The 18922-nt window shown below is 33.4% G+C and overlaps 1 protein-coding gene and 1 long non-coding RNA gene across 2 annotated transcripts; both read left to right on the forward strand.

Annotated features, from left to right (window-relative positions):
* The first annotated feature begins 8575 nt into the window (after positions 1–8575).
* On the forward strand, positions 8576–11210 carry LOC107823721 (uncharacterized). Its single transcript, XM_016650410.2, has 2 exons — positions 8576–8789; positions 9367–11210. Exon 2 carries the CDS (start codon positions 9473–9475, stop codon positions 11042–11044), a length of 1572 nt encoding a protein of 523 aa, XP_016505896.2. The 5' UTR covers positions 8576–8789; positions 9367–9472; the 3' UTR covers positions 11045–11210.
* A 2352-nt stretch (positions 11211–13562) lies between these two features.
* LOC142166318 (uncharacterized) lies at positions 13563–16821 on the forward strand. Its single transcript, XR_012696652.1, has 2 exons — positions 13563–14499; positions 15952–16821. It is a non-coding gene; the product is annotated as an uncharacterized LOC142166318 (long non-coding RNA).
* Positions 16822–18922: the final 2101 nt, after the last annotated feature.

Genomic DNA, 18922 nt, shown 5'->3' on the forward strand with positions numbered 1-18922 from the left:
GACGCGATGCCAGAAAAGTCACCAAAACCGGGGCAGAAAATTTTCTGTCATTGTCAAAAAATTTCTCGGAGAAACAAGGAAACAAATACATTTCAGTTCTAGGTCGCCCACCAGTATAATGCGGGAATACATTTTCTGTCTTTTCATTTCTATTCTAGGTCGCCCACCAGTATAATGCGGGAATCAATTTCTGTTCTAGGTCGCCCACCAGTATAATGCGGGAATACATTTCTCTTCTAGGTCGCCCACCAGTATAATGCGGGAATACATTTTCTGTCTTTTCATTTCTATTCTAGGTCGTCCACCAGTATAATGCGGGAATACATTTCTGTTCTAGGTCGCCCACCAGTATAATGCGGGAATACATTTCTGTTCTAGGTCGCCCACCAGTATAATGCGGGAATATATTTCATGTTCTAGGTCGCCCACCAGTATAATGCGGGAATACATTTCATGTTCTAGGTCGCCCACCAGTATAATGCGGGAATACATTTTTGTTCTAGGTCGCCCACCAGTATAATGCTGGAATACATTTTCTGTTCTTCATTTCTATTCTAGGTCGCCCACCAGTATAATGCGGGAATACATTTTTGTTCTAGGTCGTCCACCAGTATAATGCGGGAATACATTTCTGTCTTTTCATTTCTATTCTAGGTCACCCACCAGTATAATGCGGGATTACATTTCTGTTCTAGGTCACCCACCAGTATAATGCGGGAATACATTTCTGTTCTAGGTCGCCCACCAGTATAATGCGGGAATACATTTCTGTTCTAGGTCGCCCACCAGTATAATGCGGGAATACATTTTCTGTCTCTTCATTTCTATTCTAGGTCGCCCACCAGTATAATGCGGGAATACATTTTTGTTCTAGGTCGCCCACCAGTATAATGCGGGAATACATTTCTGTCTTTTCATTTCTATTCTAGGTCACCCACCAGTATAATGCGGGATTACATTTCTGTTCTAGGTCACCCACCAGTATAATGCGGGAATACATTTCTGTTCTAGGTCGCCCACCAGTATAATGCGGGAATACATTTCTGTTCTAGGTCGCCCACCAGTATAATGCAGGAATACATTTTCTGTCTTTTCATTTCTATTCTAGGTCGCCCACCAGTATAATGCGGGAATACATTTTTGTTCTAGGTCGCCCACCAGTATAATGCGGGAATACATTTTCTGTCTCTTCATTTCTATTCTAGGTCGCCCACCAGTATAATGCGGGAATACATTTCTGTCTTTTCATTTCTGTTCTAGGTCGCCCACCAGTATAATGCGGGCATACATTTCATATTTTTGCATTCAGGCACCCACATGTATAACAAGAGGAATACTTTTGAGTCTTATACTGCAGATCTTGAAATCAGTAACCCACCGGAAGGTAGAAGGTTACAACAGGAATCCCCAGCAGGAAACAATAAAAATCCCCAGCACCGGAAAGCAGAAGGTTGCAACAAGAGGTCCCAGCACAAGTTCAAGCGCATGAGTCAATGGAAGAAAAGACGCGTCTTGAAAGAAACGGCCTGTGGCCCATTAAATTATGCCCAGCATAACAGATCTGATGAAGAGAGCCGTATCCCCAGAGGAACCGCCAAAAAGCTTAATGAAGGAAGCCATGTCCCCAGCGAACCGAACAAAATGATGAAAACTGGTATTCAGAAAAGCAAAGGGTCAGTGTCATCCCCAAATTCACGGAAGAAAAGCACCGGAGGAAACACAAGCCGACAAGAAAGCAAGGCAACAAGAACAAGTTGCAGTCTAGCCTAGCTTCTTGTTTTCTTTTAAGCACGGTGTAACAAAGAGATCGGTAAGCAGTGGTAATAGCATGCAACAACAGTAACATTGCAGTCTCACGGTAGTCCCAGCTACCAAAACTTCCCGAACTGCATTGACCTGATTCCTGTTTAGCCCAGGATATGTAGGAAACCTTTGAAGTAAAGGTTCGGTCAAATCTTTTTCAAAAAAAAAATGCTTCACACGGAGTACTCGGATGGGCAAAAATCGCTCGCTTTATCTTTGCACGAAAACCCTTCGTGTCTTCAGACAAAGAGGGGCAGCTGTAAGCACGTGATTTTTGCCCTATATGAGAATTACTCCCAAAAAATTCAAAAAAAAAATAATTTTTCTTGGTGTGCAGTTTTTGTGATATTTTGTGTAACTATTTGTATGTTTGTCTATGCATGTTTATTTGTTAAATTAATAAAAAATACAAAATATGTCGCATTTTGCATGTAGGATTTAATTCTACAATTGTTAGTAATTAAATTTGTTTACAAAAATTAAAAATTACAAAAATAGGCATCTTTTGCATTTTTTAGCATTTAATGTCCAAATGAACAATTTTATGCTTAATTATTACTTAATTGTGCGTTAATTGTTATTGGAAGTTAATTTGCGCTTTTATAACTTAATTTAGTTCTTAATAATAATTTAAGTACTTTTATAATTTAGTTTTAGAAAAATAAAAGAAGAAAAGAGAACAAAAATACAAAGAAAAATCGGATTGGGCCACTTCTTCAATTTCAAACCACAGGCCCAAATAATTGCCCAACTTTCCCCATGACCCGGTCCACTTCAAACCGGGTCGACCCGGTCCGCTCCATTAACCCAACACCCCTTCTTCATTTTTGTCCAACACAAAACAAAACCAAAAAAATAAAAAATAAAAGGTGAATTATCACTATTAATAGTTTTATTTTTTGTTTTTTTTATATATAAAAAATCCGAAAATATTTTATTTTATTTTATTTTTATTTTTATTTTTATTTTTTTAAAAAAATATATAATAATTTCGGGAATGATTTAAAAAATATATAAATAAGAAAAAGGGAAGTATTGAATAAAAAAAAATATAAAAGTAAAAATAGGTGAAATTCTCTTTTTTTTTTTAAAAAAAGTAAAAGAATGTAGAAAATTAAAAAAAATAAAAAGTTTTGTGGAATTTTTAAAAAATTTAAAAGTAAAAGAAGGTTGGAATTAAAAAATAAATATAAAGGTATCTGAAAATTTAAAAAATTTAAAGTAATTGAAAGTAGCATTTTTGAAAGAAAAAGAAAAGATAGTGGTTTGTTTTTTAAAGAAATGTTAAATAAAGTGAGATTCTCTTTTAAAAAAATAAAAAGTGGGATTTTAAATAAGATAAAGTAATTAAAGTTGGAATTTTAAAAATAAAAGTAAATAAAGGTGGGATTTCTTTTTCTAAAAAAATAAAAGCAATTTGTAAGTGGGATTTCTTTTAATTAAAAAAAATAATAATAATAAAAAACAAATCTGAAAATTTCGAAAATTTTGCTATAAATAGAAGAGAAAATTTAGGAAGAAAGGTGGAAAAAAAGAGGAAAAACTAGATAGAGAGAAGAAAAAAAGGGGGCGGAGTGAGAAGTATACACCCGATATACATTCTGGATACACTGAATATACAGGGGCAGAATTCATTTTGGAGAGTTTTGAAGTTGAAAAAGAATAGTTACTGTTTCATTGCCTCGCTTAAGATCTGAAATAGTCAGAACCTTCCTGCCTTTTACTTCTTCTCTATACTTGGAGTCGTTTATAGTCTCCTAGGTTTTCTGCTATTCCTACTGTTACTGGTCTATTCCTGTGTTGCTGGACTGTCGTTGCTGTGCTGCATTGTTACTACTGTTGCTGCTTCTCATCTTCATCTTCTCTTGTTTTCCAATACCAGGTACACGAATGTAATACTAGTTATTGCAAGCTAAAAATGTGGAAGCATGAATACATATGAAGAATCGAATTTTGAAGTTTTAATTTCGCTTTTTCTCTGTTCCTTTTATTGATTGTATTTAGGCTATTTTATGTATTATTGAATAATAATTGGAATAAGAGAAAATAACATAAGTTAGTCTTTAATGAATCGGCTTGGCAAAACGGGTTAATTCACTAGCTATGAAGGTTCTAAGATTATCAACAGTAGGTTAATCGTGAACAAGTACTTAAACTTAGCTGAGGCATGAATTTGAACTAAATTTCGTGAATTAGGTATTAAGGCATGATTTGAGTTCAAACAAAATTAGAAAAACATTTAAGTCTAATAAACTTTCTATTAAGCTTTAGTAATTATGGTTAAATCCAGTTTCAAATGGTTGTGAATAATTAATTCCAATAGTTTTTTTATATATATAACAATGCGAGCTTCAATCTAACTATATTTGATTCTTTTGAATATTAGTTGTCGAATTTTTATTTTATTTATAATTTCGAATTTTTTTAGTAAAATTCTTGTTCATCAATATTTGTATTAATATAGCAATTAGTATGCCATGCTTTCTTAAATAAATAAAAAAAAAGCTCGTAATTAATTAGGATTTTCTTTATTTATTTTAGAGACTAATTTTAATAGAAAAGATGTAGTCGCTTTAGGATTTGTCCATTTAAAATAAATGAGATGAGCCTCGCCTAGTAAAATGTATAGATTGCGGGGCCCTCACAAATGTATGTGTTAATTACTTAGAACTCGGGATCGGCCGCTTAGCGAACTTCACGGCCTTTTCTCAAAATAACCCTGCGCTAGTCGCTTTAGGCGCGTATTTAATAATGTTATCTCCTTAAACTCGGGTGCACATTTATGTGACCCAAATCCAAATCTCAACCGAGTCGAGATATGCCAAACAACTACGGGTGCATTGATGTAACGTGGTTCGAGATATGTTTCCACGACGTTGCAATTCTCGTAAAATAATAACAATAAGTAAGAAAGCGGTAAAAAGATAAAATTTTGCACATAAGTTCATATTTGTATAAAATCAGATAATCAAGCCGAATATAACAGTTGAGCGACCGTGCTAGAACCACGGAACTTGGGAATGCCTAACACCTTCTCCCGGGTTAACAGAATTCTTTATCCGGATTTCTGGTGCGCAGACTGTAATATGGAGTCATTCTTTTCCTCGATTCGGGATTAAAATTGGTGACTTGGGACACCCTAAATCTCCCAAGTGGCGACTCTGAAATAAATAAACAAATCCCGTTTCGATTGTCCTTTAATTGGAAAAACTCCCCTCCACCCCACGCGGGGACGGAAAAAGGAGGTGTGACAATATATATAACACTCATATATTAGATCACATACTTTACCTTCATGCTTTACTGTCACATGAAATATAGGCAAGCTTTAAATAATATAGGAGTTAAAAGGAATTAGTTAGTAATAGATCCTCATTCGCTAATTATAATCTGCCTGTACATTATAATCTCATCGCTCACTTGCCTTCTCTTAAAAGATTTTTGTAGCCCAGAATTTAGTGAAAGCAGCGGCCCATTTTCAAAAAAAATCAGAAAAGAATCACCAGCTTTACTACCAATAAATAAAATCAGATTTTTAAAAAGTGAATCGCCCAAATGGATTTTCAAAAGACCGCCCATTTTCAGATTTTAAAAATCAAGATACATTTAAGTTCACTTTCTTGCATATAGAAGTATATCTTTTAGAATTATATGAATACCATTTCCTGAAGCAATTGTTGTCATAACACCTCTTTCTACAAACCTTATAAAATATAGACCACTTACATACCTATTTCAGTATTCTTTTAACATATCTCTAACTCGTTTATGAATTCATATTCCTCTTAAAATCTCACATCTCTTTTTATATACCCTCCCTTAGATATATAGTAAGCTGTACTTTTAATAGTATTAAGCATAGTATAAATAACAGATGCCTTAAAATTAGTCTAAGTCCTATGGAACTACCTCAGGTAGATTTTAAAGGGTTCCTAATACATTTCCCTTAAAAGAACAAGAACCCTTATCCATAATCTCACCGGTTAGCAGACCAGTAAAAAATGTAACTTAGTAATTAAATAGGTACCTTAATATACCTTTAAATATTAGGTGACGACTCTCTTTCATCAACAACAGATAAACCACACGTTGAATCCTGTCTTGGCTGGTGCAACAAGAGAGAAAAGCACGAAGGGTGTTGTCGTGCCTTATTTTCTTGAAAAATACCTTATATAGTTGTATCTTACTAGGACTAATAAAACTATATTGCACAAGTTATATATTTTGTCCTATGAAAACTTTACTGAAAAATAAATGCGAATAACTTGAGAATACCGAAAAATCGAGATTGAAAAATATGACTTTTGTTAGTTCTATTTGGTTTATAAATTCGACACAATTGATTTGATTATTAAAAAATGTAATGGGGCGAGATCATTTTCTCCTAGGAATGAAGGGGAAAAAACCAACAATGTTTTTTGACTTTAAACAAGTCACTTGTGGTATGCTCCACTTTACGACCTTATTACGGAGAGAATTAAATTAACGGCAAAGGGCCAAATATACCCCTCTACTTTCAAATATTGTTTACCTGTACTATTGGGCTATCCATACTCCTACCGTCGTACTTTGAAAAAAAATACCCCTATTTTGGAGGGAGTGCCACGTGGCAGCACCAGATTAAAATGACCTATTTCTTTTTTTTACCCAACCCATTTTACAAAAAACCCACAACCTGAACCATATTTTTCAGTTTTTTTAAAGAATTTTCTTTTTGTAAAACTTAAAAAAAAATTGCAAAATATTTTCGTTTTTTTAAACTGAATAGATACTGAAAAGATTTTGCAAAAAAAATTGTAAAAACTGAAAAAAATTGTAACAAAATATTTTTTTTTTGTAAAAACTGTAAAAACATATTTGTAAAAATTGGAATTTTTTTCCAGTTTTTAACAAAATATTTTTGTTTTTTAAAACTGAAAAAAATATTTCCAACAAAATATTTTTGTTTTTGAAAAATGTTTTTTTTTCCAGTTTTTTTAAAGATTTTCTTTTTGTAAAAACTGGAAAAAAAATTGTATAAACTGAATTTTTTTGGTAAAAACAGAAAAAAAATATTTTCGTTTTTTAAAAACTGAAAAAATTATTTTCAACAAAATATTTCCGTTTTTGAAAAAATATTTTTTTTCAGTTTGTTAAAAGAATTTTATTTTGTAAAAACTGGAAAAACAAATTTGTAAAAACAGAAAAAAAATATTTTTTTTAACAAAATATTTTCGTTTTTTAAAAACTGAAATTTTAAAAAAAACTGTAAAAAATGAAAATAGGGTTCGGGTTGTGGGTTTTTTTAAAAACGGGTCGGGTAAAAAAAAGAAATGAGTTGTTTTAATATTGTATTGTCATGTGTCATTTCATCCAAAATAGGGGTATTTTTGTTTCAAAGTATGACAATAGAGATATAGATAATCCAATAGTATGACGGTAAGTGTATATATAACCTAATAGTATAACGAGGAATACAAATAAATAATATTTGAAAGTAGAGAGGTATATTTAGCCTTTGCCGTTAAATTAATCCTTGGTAGATGTAAAACAGATCAAGAGCAAATCTTCTATTATGTCTGGTTGGTTCAATGACGAATATTCACTGCCCAGAATTGGCAACTATTCTGACAATGTCAGTTAGCCCACCTACCGCCCCTTCTATTAGTACTATACTACTAGTATTTTTTTTGATGACAGAGAACGACGAATTATTTTCAAAGCACAGCAAAAAAAAGCCTAGCATAAGGTTGAAAATAATTGCACACATGTCAAAGACTTATTGGCACCTGTCCATTGTCCAAATTTGCAACATGTTCAAAAATCCCCATTTCCAAATCATTTCAATTTATCATAATATGGGGTTTGCATTACCAAATTGTTGGAGCGTGGGCTCGGTTGGATAATACTCCATCTATTTTATTTTATTCTACTTTATTTTATGTGATTGTATTTAATTGTTGAGCCGAGAGTCTTTCGAAAATAGTATTTTTACCCTTAGGAGTAAATATAAAGTTTGCATACACTTTACCCTCCTCAGACTCCACTAGTGAGATTATTAATGGGTTGTTGTTATTGTGATTGTATTTAATTATAAAAATAGTTTTAGAAAGAAATACTTTTTTAAGTAACCAACATGCCAAGACTTTGTTGGCAAAATGTTCAAGATTTCGCGTTCCCAAATCATTTGGTCAATTTATCGTAATATTGAACAGTGTGCTTTAATAGTTTATTTTTATATGTTTGACTGTAAAAAAATTTAAAAATTATATCTTAAGTACTTTATTTTTGTAGAAATATAAATCATTAAAAGTAAAAGAAGAATACTAAAATTAGAATTTTTCTAGATAAACAAATTTGTTCGTTTTCTAGAAAAATAAGAACAATGAAAAAGAAGACTGTTATTATAATAATTTTCCGATTATCACAATTAGTGTTACCCTGGCCATTGCGCAGCACCGTTTCATTTTATGTGAATTTATTTTCTTTTTAGTCTGTTTCAAAAAGAATAATTCCTTTATAAATTTGGAAATAATTTAGTTTAAATTTACAATTCTATTCTTAATGAGAGGCTTTTATAATCACATAAATATTCTGGGTCCTTTTTGACTTGTTTAAGATGACAAATTCCAAAAATATTCATTTTATCTTAAACGTCCTTCCCGATTAAACAGGTTCACGTAAATTGCAAAAGAGGGAGTAATCCTTTTGCTTTGGTTGAAGGTGAACTACAAAGGGGCCACTTTTTTGCTTTTCTTTTTCATTAAGGGGTACATATGCTTTTGATTTTTCCACTCTAGCATATACCCATTTGGCTTTTTCATCTCCTTTGGTCCCTTTAGGCATCCTAATGTTCCTTCGTAGGAAGTAAACCCAGAAAAATTCCAAAGATGCTTCTTTTTCCTTCTTTTTTGAATTAAAGCTTAGGTTAAATGAAGCACAACCCAGAAAACCAAGGCTTCAATTTTTTATTCAAATTACTCTCATCTCTGTATGCTGTATTAATGGTATGTATGTTGACTTCTTTGTCTTATTTTACTTTTCTTTTTTTTTTCTTTCTGCTGATTCATGAATTAAAACTTAATTTATAGTTGTGGGTAATATGTACTGTTTATGCCCCTCTGTGCTTACAGCTCTTGCTGATCATGAGATAAAACTGTTAACAATGAAATTTTGGCCAATTCTGTAATTCATACTCATTTTCTCATGTTTTCTTGGGTAATTAAGTTCAATCTGTCATATGGTGTGTCTTGAGTGACCTTTTAGGGAATTCGCTTAGCTCATTTTATCATAAATTTGTAGGTTTTTTATGTTGGAGATTGTACTGCCTATATAGGGCAGAAACAATGTTTTTTTTTGTATATATAATGTAAACTTTTGAATCCCTTAGACATAAGGGAAGTTTTAATTGGAGTGGCAAAGACAGTTTCAAAATTTGCTTTTCAAATTTTTTGAATCCCCTTTCCTAAATTCCTGGCTCCGCCACTGCTTGCAACTAGCCACAGTTCTGCGGAAGCCAGATTTTTTTTTGACGCCATAAACGTTGAAGCATTTGATTATTGATGTAGCTGTCTTAATCTACAGATTTGAGATGCTTACTTTGCCCCATTGAAGCGGAGAAGCTGTAGATAATGATCTGTTGAAGTTTATACTTTGAGTTTGAACCCAATAAAATTTAACTGAAGCAAGAATGACATCTGCTGTCAATGGTGAATGCCATGGTATTGTTGAGGAGCCTAAGGGTGGTCAAGTGAAGACTCATATACCTCTACATGTTTCGACATCTCATAGGGGACTCATACGTAACGATAATTCTCAGAACCATTCCCAAGGTAACAATCTTGCTATTCCCAAAAGGCTAAGGTTCCTCAACTTTGGTAATTTGGGCTCTCCCTCGGCAAAGTTTCAGCAGATAGCTGATGAAAGAGATGAGTTTTCTCGAACTGTACCTTCTTCTAGCAGCCTTCATCTCCGTCAACGCCTTTCTAGGCTGTTTTCACGGAAAATTGATTGGACCTCTCTTTGCAAAATGTGCAAAGAGTGGTTCAGAAATCCGCTGAATATTGTACTCTTTATCTGGATTGTATGCGTAGCCGTTTCTGGCGCAATTTTATTTCTTGTGATGACAGGGATGTTGAACCATGCCATCCCTAAGAAATCTCAGAGAGATACATGGTTTGAAGTGAATAACCAAATCCTAAATGCACTGTTTACTCTGATGTGTCTGTACCAACACCCACAAAGGCTCTATCACTTTGTTCTTTTAATGCGATGGAGGCCAGAAGATATTTCCAGGCTGAGAAAGATTTACTGCAAACATGGCACTTATAAGCCCCATGAATGGACACACATGATGGTGGTTGTTGGGTTACTTAATCTCAACTGTTTTGCTCAATATGCTCTGTGTGGCCTTAATTTGGGTTACAGGAGGTCAGAAAGACCAGCTATTGGGGTAGGATTATGTATCTCAGTTGCAATTGGTGCACCTGCCATTGCTGGAGTTTACTCTATGCTCAGCCCTCTTGGAAAAGATTATGATACTGAGTTAGATGAGGAAGCACAACTTCAGATGACAGCTGCTGAGAGCAGCGCATCTAGCCAACTGAGAAGAAAATCATTGGAAAGAAGATTTTCTTTTGCATCAGATGAAGGAAGAATTCTTGAAACTAGGCCACGATGGAGTGGAGGCATTCTTGATTTTTGGGATGATATTTCTTTGGCATATCTCTCTCTGTTCTGCAGTTTTTGTGTTTTTGGTTGGAATATGGAGAGACTTGGGTTTGGAAACATGTATGTTCATATTGCAACTTTTCTTCTCTTCTGTATGGCTCCTTTCTGGATCTTCAATTTGGCTGCTGTTAATATTGACAATGATAGTGTCAGGGGGGCGTTAGGACTTACTGGAATTTTCCTTTGTCTATTTGGGTTACTATATGGTGGCTTTTGGAGGATTCAGATGAGAAAACGATACAATTTGCCTCCTTACAATACTTGCTGTGGTAAACCTTCTGTTGCTGATTGTGCACTATGGCTTTTCTGCTGTTGGTGTTCTCTTGCACAGGAAGTAAGGACTGGAAATTCTTATGACATTGTGGAGGATAAATTTTATATGAAACAAGATGAAAGTATAGCTCCATTACCTCGTGAGGATGTGCTATATAGATCCACTCAATGTTCTCCCAACTCCTCTCCACCTTCAATAGTGAAAAATGAGATAATGACACCGCCTGCTCCTTCGATTATACAAAGAGAAGATGTGTAGTACGATCTTTTTTGCAATGTTATGAGAACTTTTCAACTGTAAGCTCGCCTGCGCAAGTTTCATTTTAGCTGTAGGTATGTTGTATTTCTACATTCTAAATATGTTGTACAAGTGCTGGTTGTGATCATCATGTTTCAGATATTTTATTCTCTGTAATATTTCGCAGTACTCTGATTCTTTCACATTTTTTGCCAGCGTTTTCATGCTTCTAGGCGGCACATATAACTTATTTTGATCAGTGAGGCTCACTCTTAATTGGTTGCTCTAAGTGAAAAATCTTTTGACTTAATAAGGCATTCTGACATGAAAATCCCATTCTACAAGAATTTCTACTGATCTATTTTATGATCTGCTATACAAGATTCACTTTCTGATCCCCCTTATGGTGCCCCCTTACTGGAGTTGGGAAGATAATTGGCCTTATTCTTTTCTCAATCCTTATAAGAAGGAGGCTGGTTTAGTGAAAGGTGAAGAGCAATAATGAATATGAGTACTTTTTGAAAGTAGACTTCGCTTGAGAAGATTGTGGCTTGACTTTTACCTTTGATCTGATGATTTATAATTAGTTCCTTTCCTAAAGTACACTACCTACTTTGACTAGCACAGATTGAGAAACTTTTTGAATATTTTCTTATGTCATAACTAATAAAGAAGTATTAAATACTTTGATGTCTTGCATCATTAAGACATTATAAAGTAGTACTCCCGTTTCATTTTATATGGCGGTGTTTGACTGAATACAAAGTTATATATGTCAATTTGAAGTATAGTAATAGTTTAAAAGTTAGTTTAACATAGAAAGCGCCATATTGAAGTTAACATTTGAATAGTCAATTAAGTTAAACTCTTAAAAGTTCTGAAATTTGTATAAAATAATATTATTTTTGGAATGATGTCAAATATTTTGCAATATCCAAATGGAAGGAGTGTCATATAGCTTGAGTAGAGAGAGTATTAGTATAAGATTGTTAGAGTTGGAATAGAAGGAAAATTTGGGATTTAAAGGGAATGGTCAAGTTATATGGACAGACAAAAAAGCAAAGCAATTAACTAATTTACAACAAAGGGACTACAACATCTCAATTGAGATTTAGCTTTCTTTTTTCTTATCCTTATATGTTAGTTCTCTGAGATGCATAATGTTGCTGATTTGCCATGGCAGCTTCTATTCTTCTACTCTGAGGTTTTGGCTTGTGATTGGTAATGACCTAAGGCCTCATATTTTCCTATGGCTTTTAATTATTAGTATCACTTGAATTTGTGTTATATTTGCCTTTAGTAAGTATGAGTGACTTCTTTAGTGACTTATTGTGCTTTAGCGGATTTTCCTGGACTTAAATAATTTCTTCATTGAAAGAAGTGTCGTTGTCAAAGTGCCAAACTTGCAAATTTTTATCTAAATTGTAGCATACTGAATTTGTTCGAGATTTAGATATGTTCTTGAATCTGCATGAATCTTTTTTTTTTCTTCTGAATCCGTTTTGTATTCTAAATTTTCTTCTGAGGTTCCAATTGAGTTGTCTGAACAGACCAAGCATGATTTAATTTTAAGGAGATGAACTTTGAATAGATTTTTCCACAATGCTTAATAAACAAATCTTGAATATATGAAACCTATTTAATCATAATAGGTATCTGAATAACTAGGGAGAATCTCTTGCTTTAAGTAAATCAAACCTTGCTTAACTCACCATCATGTAATCATCTATTGAGCATTTTCCACCTTTCACATTCAATGCATTTCTTTCCGATTTGTACTTTTTCTGAATTAGAAAATTCATGAGACTTAAAATTTGCAGGGGTTCCATCAATTGGATGGAAAATTAAATTACCCAATCTGCAACCGATTTTTGTTTGCTTATATCTTTTCTTAGCTTCTTTTTGGAAAGATGAAAATTTATCTAGGATGCTCCTTTTATATAAGATTGGAAGAAAGTAGGCCTGAAAACATCGGAATGGACAAAGATGCTTTATGACCAGCTTTTCAGTTTTTTTTAAAGAGATGCTTTATATAACCGATCTCAAGTAGTTTGTAACTGAAGCATAGTCAATTAACTGATTGTCATTATTGATTGGTTGATACTCTTTTTGTTCTCTTAAATTTTGACTTACCCTTAAAGCGTATGGGGTGAAATATCTTTTTACTTAATTTAGAAACAAGACATTTTAAAAGATCATTGGAAGAGTAAACAATTGTTTGAATAGTGTTACCAAAATAGTGAACTATCACCGAAAAGCAGTGCCAAAACTCTTTTCTCTGAGAAGTTGCTGGTAATTGCACATTTGGTATCGGAACAAAATCTATTCTTATTAGCTGAAAGAGGTACAGTGAAGCAAGTCTCTGTAACATCATCAGCGTAGATTGATGAGTAAGCAAAGAGTTGCTGACTTAAATTCAATATTCATAGGAAAGACTCATTACCTAGACTCTGATCCCATGACAAAAACGAAGAGATTAAGAAGTTTTAGCATTGATTTTCTTGACTTTCAACATCATTCGTCAACTTGCTATTGCTTAGGGTCCATTTCTTATATGGAAGCAGGATTAGAAGATCATGTTACTAATCTGGCTGCATTTTGCAGTAACGGAACTTGTCTGATCCATATATATTTATTGCCTTCATACTAATTGCAGACATCCATATTTAATTTGTTGCAGGGTGTTAGCTAATGCTCTATGCCAATTTATTGTTTTAGTGTATGTTGCTGGAATAAATATGGAACATAAGTGGTCGGTGAAACTGTCATGTAGTCGATACAAAAGTTACTCGTGTCAGTGGTCTAACCGTCTAAGTTTCTTCCTTACCTTAAAAATTAATGCGAGGGAGCAGTTTGTTTGAATCTATTGTCTTGCAAGAAAAACATATTAATTCTCCTTTACTTGTTAAGGGGTAGACTATCTCAGAATTACAATGGAATAAAGTTTAAGAATACACATTGAACATGCTAATGATAGCAAAGATTTGTGTTAGGCGTAGTTCTCTGCTCTAAGGAAGTGGTTTGTATGTGGATATTTTTGTTTATTGTTTGTTGTTTGTGATGAAACTCTAAACCTGAGGCCTAAAGATATCAATTAGCACCTAGTTGTATGCTCTTCTCGGCAACAGTAGAAATCATGACTTGGAGTGTGTGGAGATTATGCTGGGAATCAAGAGCATCTTCTTTAGTCTGTTTTCTGGTATATGCTGATATTCCTATTTCTTGATTTCTTTTTTGGTGCTTGAAATGGCTATTTCTGGTCTACAAGCAAACATGCACTTTGATAGTTTTACTTCTAGACAATACCATGACAATGAATAGCGTAAACTTGAAGTTGGCACCTTGCAATAGAAAAAGATGAAACAAATCCAGGGAGGAAGATTGGGCATGGAGCAAGGATGCATAAAAATGGTGCTCACACTTGAGATTACTTCTGAAGTTGTCAAAGCAAAAATGTTGCTTCTTTCGTTAATCAGGTAACATCAAATGATCTTTAAATTGGTTACAATTGTTGGAGAAGAAAAAGCTTAATATTTAAAGGGAATGGTCAAGTAATATGGGAACAGACAAAAAACAAAAAGCATGTCAACTATTTTAACATAAAGGGACTACAACACCTAAATTGAGTTTTAGTTTTCTTTTCTTCTTTGCCTTAAATGTTAGTTCTCTGATATGCAGCTTCTATTCTGTAGTCTGAGGTTGTGACTATTTAATCACTCAAAGCCTCATATTTACCTATGGCTTTGAATTAATAGTATCACTTGAATTTGTGCTGCATTTGCCTTTAATGAGTGAGTGACTTCTTTATCGACTTATTGGGCTGTAAGTAACGAATTCTTCTGGACTTAAATAATTTCTTCATTGAAAGGAGTATCGTTGTCTAAGTGTCAAGCTTTCAATGTTTTATGTAAATTGGAGGATACAGATTTTTTTCTAGATTTAGTTCTTTTCTTGAATCCTGCTGGACCTTTTTCCTATTCTGGACCCTGCTGGATCTTGAAATTTCCAACCGAGTTATCTGAATAGACCAAACTAAGATCTAACTTTAAGGTGATGAACTTTGAGTAGTTTTTTGTATGCTCATTCAAACAAATTTTGAAATTTATGATAAAAACCTATCAGAAATAGGTATCTGAATAACTATGGGGAATCTCTTGCTTCGATTAAATCAGACTGTACTTCTATCCTAACTCACCTCATCATATTCTTTAGAGCATTTTCCACCATTCATTAGTCAATGCATGTCTTTTCGATCTATATCCTTTTGGATTGAAAAAATACATCAAACTTAAAAGTTGTGGGGTTCCAGTCAATTAGGTGGAAAATTTAATTAACAAATCTGCAAATAATTTTTGTCCATTTATATCTTCCTCAACTTCATTTTGGAAAGATGAAGATTTACCTAGGATGTTCCTTGTATGTATGATTGGAACAAGATGGGCCTCAATAGATCCGAATGGATACAAATGTTTTATATTACCGATATCATCTAGTTTAGGACTGAAGCATAGTCGATCAATTGATTGTCGTAGTTGATTGAGTGATTATTCCGTATATGCAAGTATTTTGTTCTCATTAATCACGATAAAAATATTTTATTTATTTGAAAGAAAGAGGAGCTTTTTGAGAATATTCAGCTGGATAACCTAGTCACTAAGAATATTTTACGTAATACTCTTAGTAATTATCTTAAACTTCAATAGTTTTACTTTATTTTGAGAACAAGAAATATTAAAGATTATTAGAAGAGTAAACAATTGCTTGAGTAGTGTCACCAGAACAGTGAACTGTCACTGAAAAGAAAAGCAGTGTCAAAACTACTTTTTCCTGGAAAGCCACTGGTAATTGCAAAGCAAAATAAAGTGTTCTACACCTAGATAATACCATGAGAATGAATGGCCGTAAACTTGAAGTTGGCACCTTTGCAGAAGAAAAAGATGAAACAAATCCAGGGAGGAAGATTAGGCATGGAGCAAGGATGGAGAAAAATGGTGGTCATTACTACTGAAGTTGTCAAAGCAAAGCTGTCAGGTAACAGCAAATGATCTCTAAATCAATTAGTCTTGAGGGCTCTTTTTGTCTCTATAAAGACAGAGTATCTAAATGTGATGGTGGTCAAACTTGATATTACTACTGAAGTTGTCATAGCAAAGCTGTTGCATCTATCATTAATCGGGTAACATCACTTGGTCTCTAGATTGATTATCTTGAGGGTTTTTTTTGTCTTTATAAAGTCAAAGTATCTAAAAAAGAAAGGAGCAATAGTACCCTCTTGACTTGATAGAACAAGAAAATGATTATTGCTCCTTTCTTTTCAAAACCTCCTATAGACTCTCACTGCCCAGGATCACTGTCTGGATACCTCATCACAATCTTAAATGGCAGCTTGAAATTCGATCTCAATGAAGACTTGCACACATATTTGACAAGTGTGGTATTCTTCAATCAAAGCCTATAAACAGAAATTAAACGTATGTGGTTTACACAGAAGCACAACGGAAGCATCGTTACAGTGGGAATATAAGGATTAGTATAAGGCCTCCAACTGCTCCACTGCTTTACCCTAGAAAAATTTGGCTCTAATTTTCAATTATTCTATGCCTATCTCTTTCTCCTCTTTTTTAGTTATTCTGGCTCATGGTCTGTTAATTTGCTGCACCCTTCAAACTTCACTGATTGGCTTCTGAAGTGAATGAAAGGTTCAATACTGGCCAGACAAGTACAAAAGGTACTTTCAACGTTCCACTTACATGGTATAATACTATATAACCAATCAATCCCATCTTGTTTATTTCCAAGTATTATTGTAGTTTTTACAAATTTGGTAGTTGCTGAGTAGTCCTATGAAACTAAATTCTATTGGAGTACTTGGCAATGGGCTGCAGACATCAGCATTCTGTAAAAGCAGAAAATCACTACATTTCAAGCAGCAAATGCTTTTAGGCTTGTTTGTTTCTCAGAATTTCCGTACTTTTCCTCTATTACAGATTAAGAATGGTCTACCATCAGAATTAATATATGGACCTCCATTTTTTTGTGTCCATTATTAGTTTAGTGGAGTTGTTACTCTGCATGGAACTTCTCTTTTCGTGGCTTAATATAGTTTGTTATTCCGTGCGTCAAAGTTACCTTTTTGTCAAAAGATAATACCGTTTGTTATTCTATAATTTTCTGTAGACGTGCCATGCCAGGTGCAGCCAGAAAGTAAACTGACCGATGACACACAACAACGACAATAAACTAAGTGATTCTCACAATCCGGGAAGGGTAAGATGTATACAGCCTTACCCCTACCCTGGAAGGGCAGAGAGGTTGTTTCCGATAGATCCTCGGCGACAGAAAGAATGAAACGAAGTAAAGGCAGTAAGTAGTAACAATAACAAGATAAAAGGAGAAGATTGAAACCAAGATAACAATTATACCCTAGGTAATAATAATATAATCTAAGAATAAAAGATAACATACTAATACTAATGCTATCGAACTGAGAATACAAGGGGAAACGCTCGACTACCTACTAGCCTACTATCTTAATTCTCAACTAGGGGTGTACAAAAGAAACTGACAAACTGCACTAACCTGATAATTCGAGTCAAACCGAGAAAAAAAGCCCGACTATGGTTTGGTTTGGTGTTGGGAAAAAAAATCCGACCATAATTGGTTTGATTTAGTTTTAATTAAAGAAAATCAAACTGAAACCAAACCAACCCGACATTACATATATAGAAATTTTAGATATATTTAATATATAAATATACTTATTATGATGTAATTTATAAATATTTCTTAAATTTTTTCATGATTTTATTTTTTTAAGGTATTATTTCAAGGTTGGACTTAGAACTTTTGAATGTTCCAATAAGTTTTATAGCAATTAATATTAGTAACTTAAATAATGCTAACAAAAGTCCAAATCAAAATCAAATCAATACTAATGCTAACGAAAGACATTCAATTCAATACTACGAACGGTAATGTATTGAATGTCTATTTTTTGTTTTGCAATAATTTAGATAAAAATGCATAACCTATTTTTATTTTTTCTTTAGCATTTAGTCATGTAATTAATATTTCCTTATTCGTCTACTTATTTTAGCATGACTTAGTACTTTTAGATTATATTTATTTTTGTTATGGATTTTTAATTAGCAATATTTTACATAATTTTATTGTCTTTATAATTGAATATTTTAGTATAATACCATGATGTTATTTTCTTGGAAAATACTTAATATAATTGTATCTTACTAGGATTAAAAAAATATTTTGAGCACAAGTTATATGTTTGTTCTACAAAGATTTAATCGGGAAAAAACCCGAAAACCCAAGAAAAATCGAGATTGAAAAATTTGAATTTTATTGGTTTGGTATTTAGTTTTAATAACCCGACACAATTGATTTGGTTTGGTAATTGTAAAATCTGAACCAACCCAACCTATGTAATCAACCTCCAATTGATGTAGGAGCTGAATTGAGATGATGTGTTTATCCACTTCTATGATGTAGTCGTAATCCCATCCTACCTTGTATTTCTGGGTCAGTGGAAAAACTGTAGCCTTCCGACAATGGTAATGTGGTTATGAAATCCCTCGTGACGCAATCCCGTGGTTGCTCCGCTACCGTTAAAGGATCCAAAAGTCATGCCACTCTCGTCATTTTGTTAAGATATTATTACCAGTTGACTCTACAATATCTTGACTTTCTAGACAATGCCCTGGGTAGGGGTGACAAATGGTTAAAAGAAAACAGTTAACCACCCATATTATCCACAAAAAAATGGGTTGGATAATGAACTTTTTAAAAATGAGTTATATATGGATAAGAACCAGATTATCCATTTAGAAAATGGATAATCAATGAGTTTAACTTTTACATTTGTAAAGCCTCAAATGGGGGTTC

Source organism: Nicotiana tabacum, chromosome 11 (genome assembly GCF_000715075.1).
Source record: "Nicotiana tabacum cultivar K326 chromosome 11, ASM71507v2, whole genome shotgun sequence".
In the NCBI taxonomy this organism is placed as follows: Eukaryota; Viridiplantae; Streptophyta; class Magnoliopsida; order Solanales; family Solanaceae; genus Nicotiana; species Nicotiana tabacum.

What these genes read in the sequence shown, in the direction of transcription:
- LOC107823721 (XM_016650410.2), top strand. Translation starts at nt 9,473, where the DNA reads ATGACATCTGCTGTCAATGGTGAATGCCATGGTATTGTTGAGGAGCCT.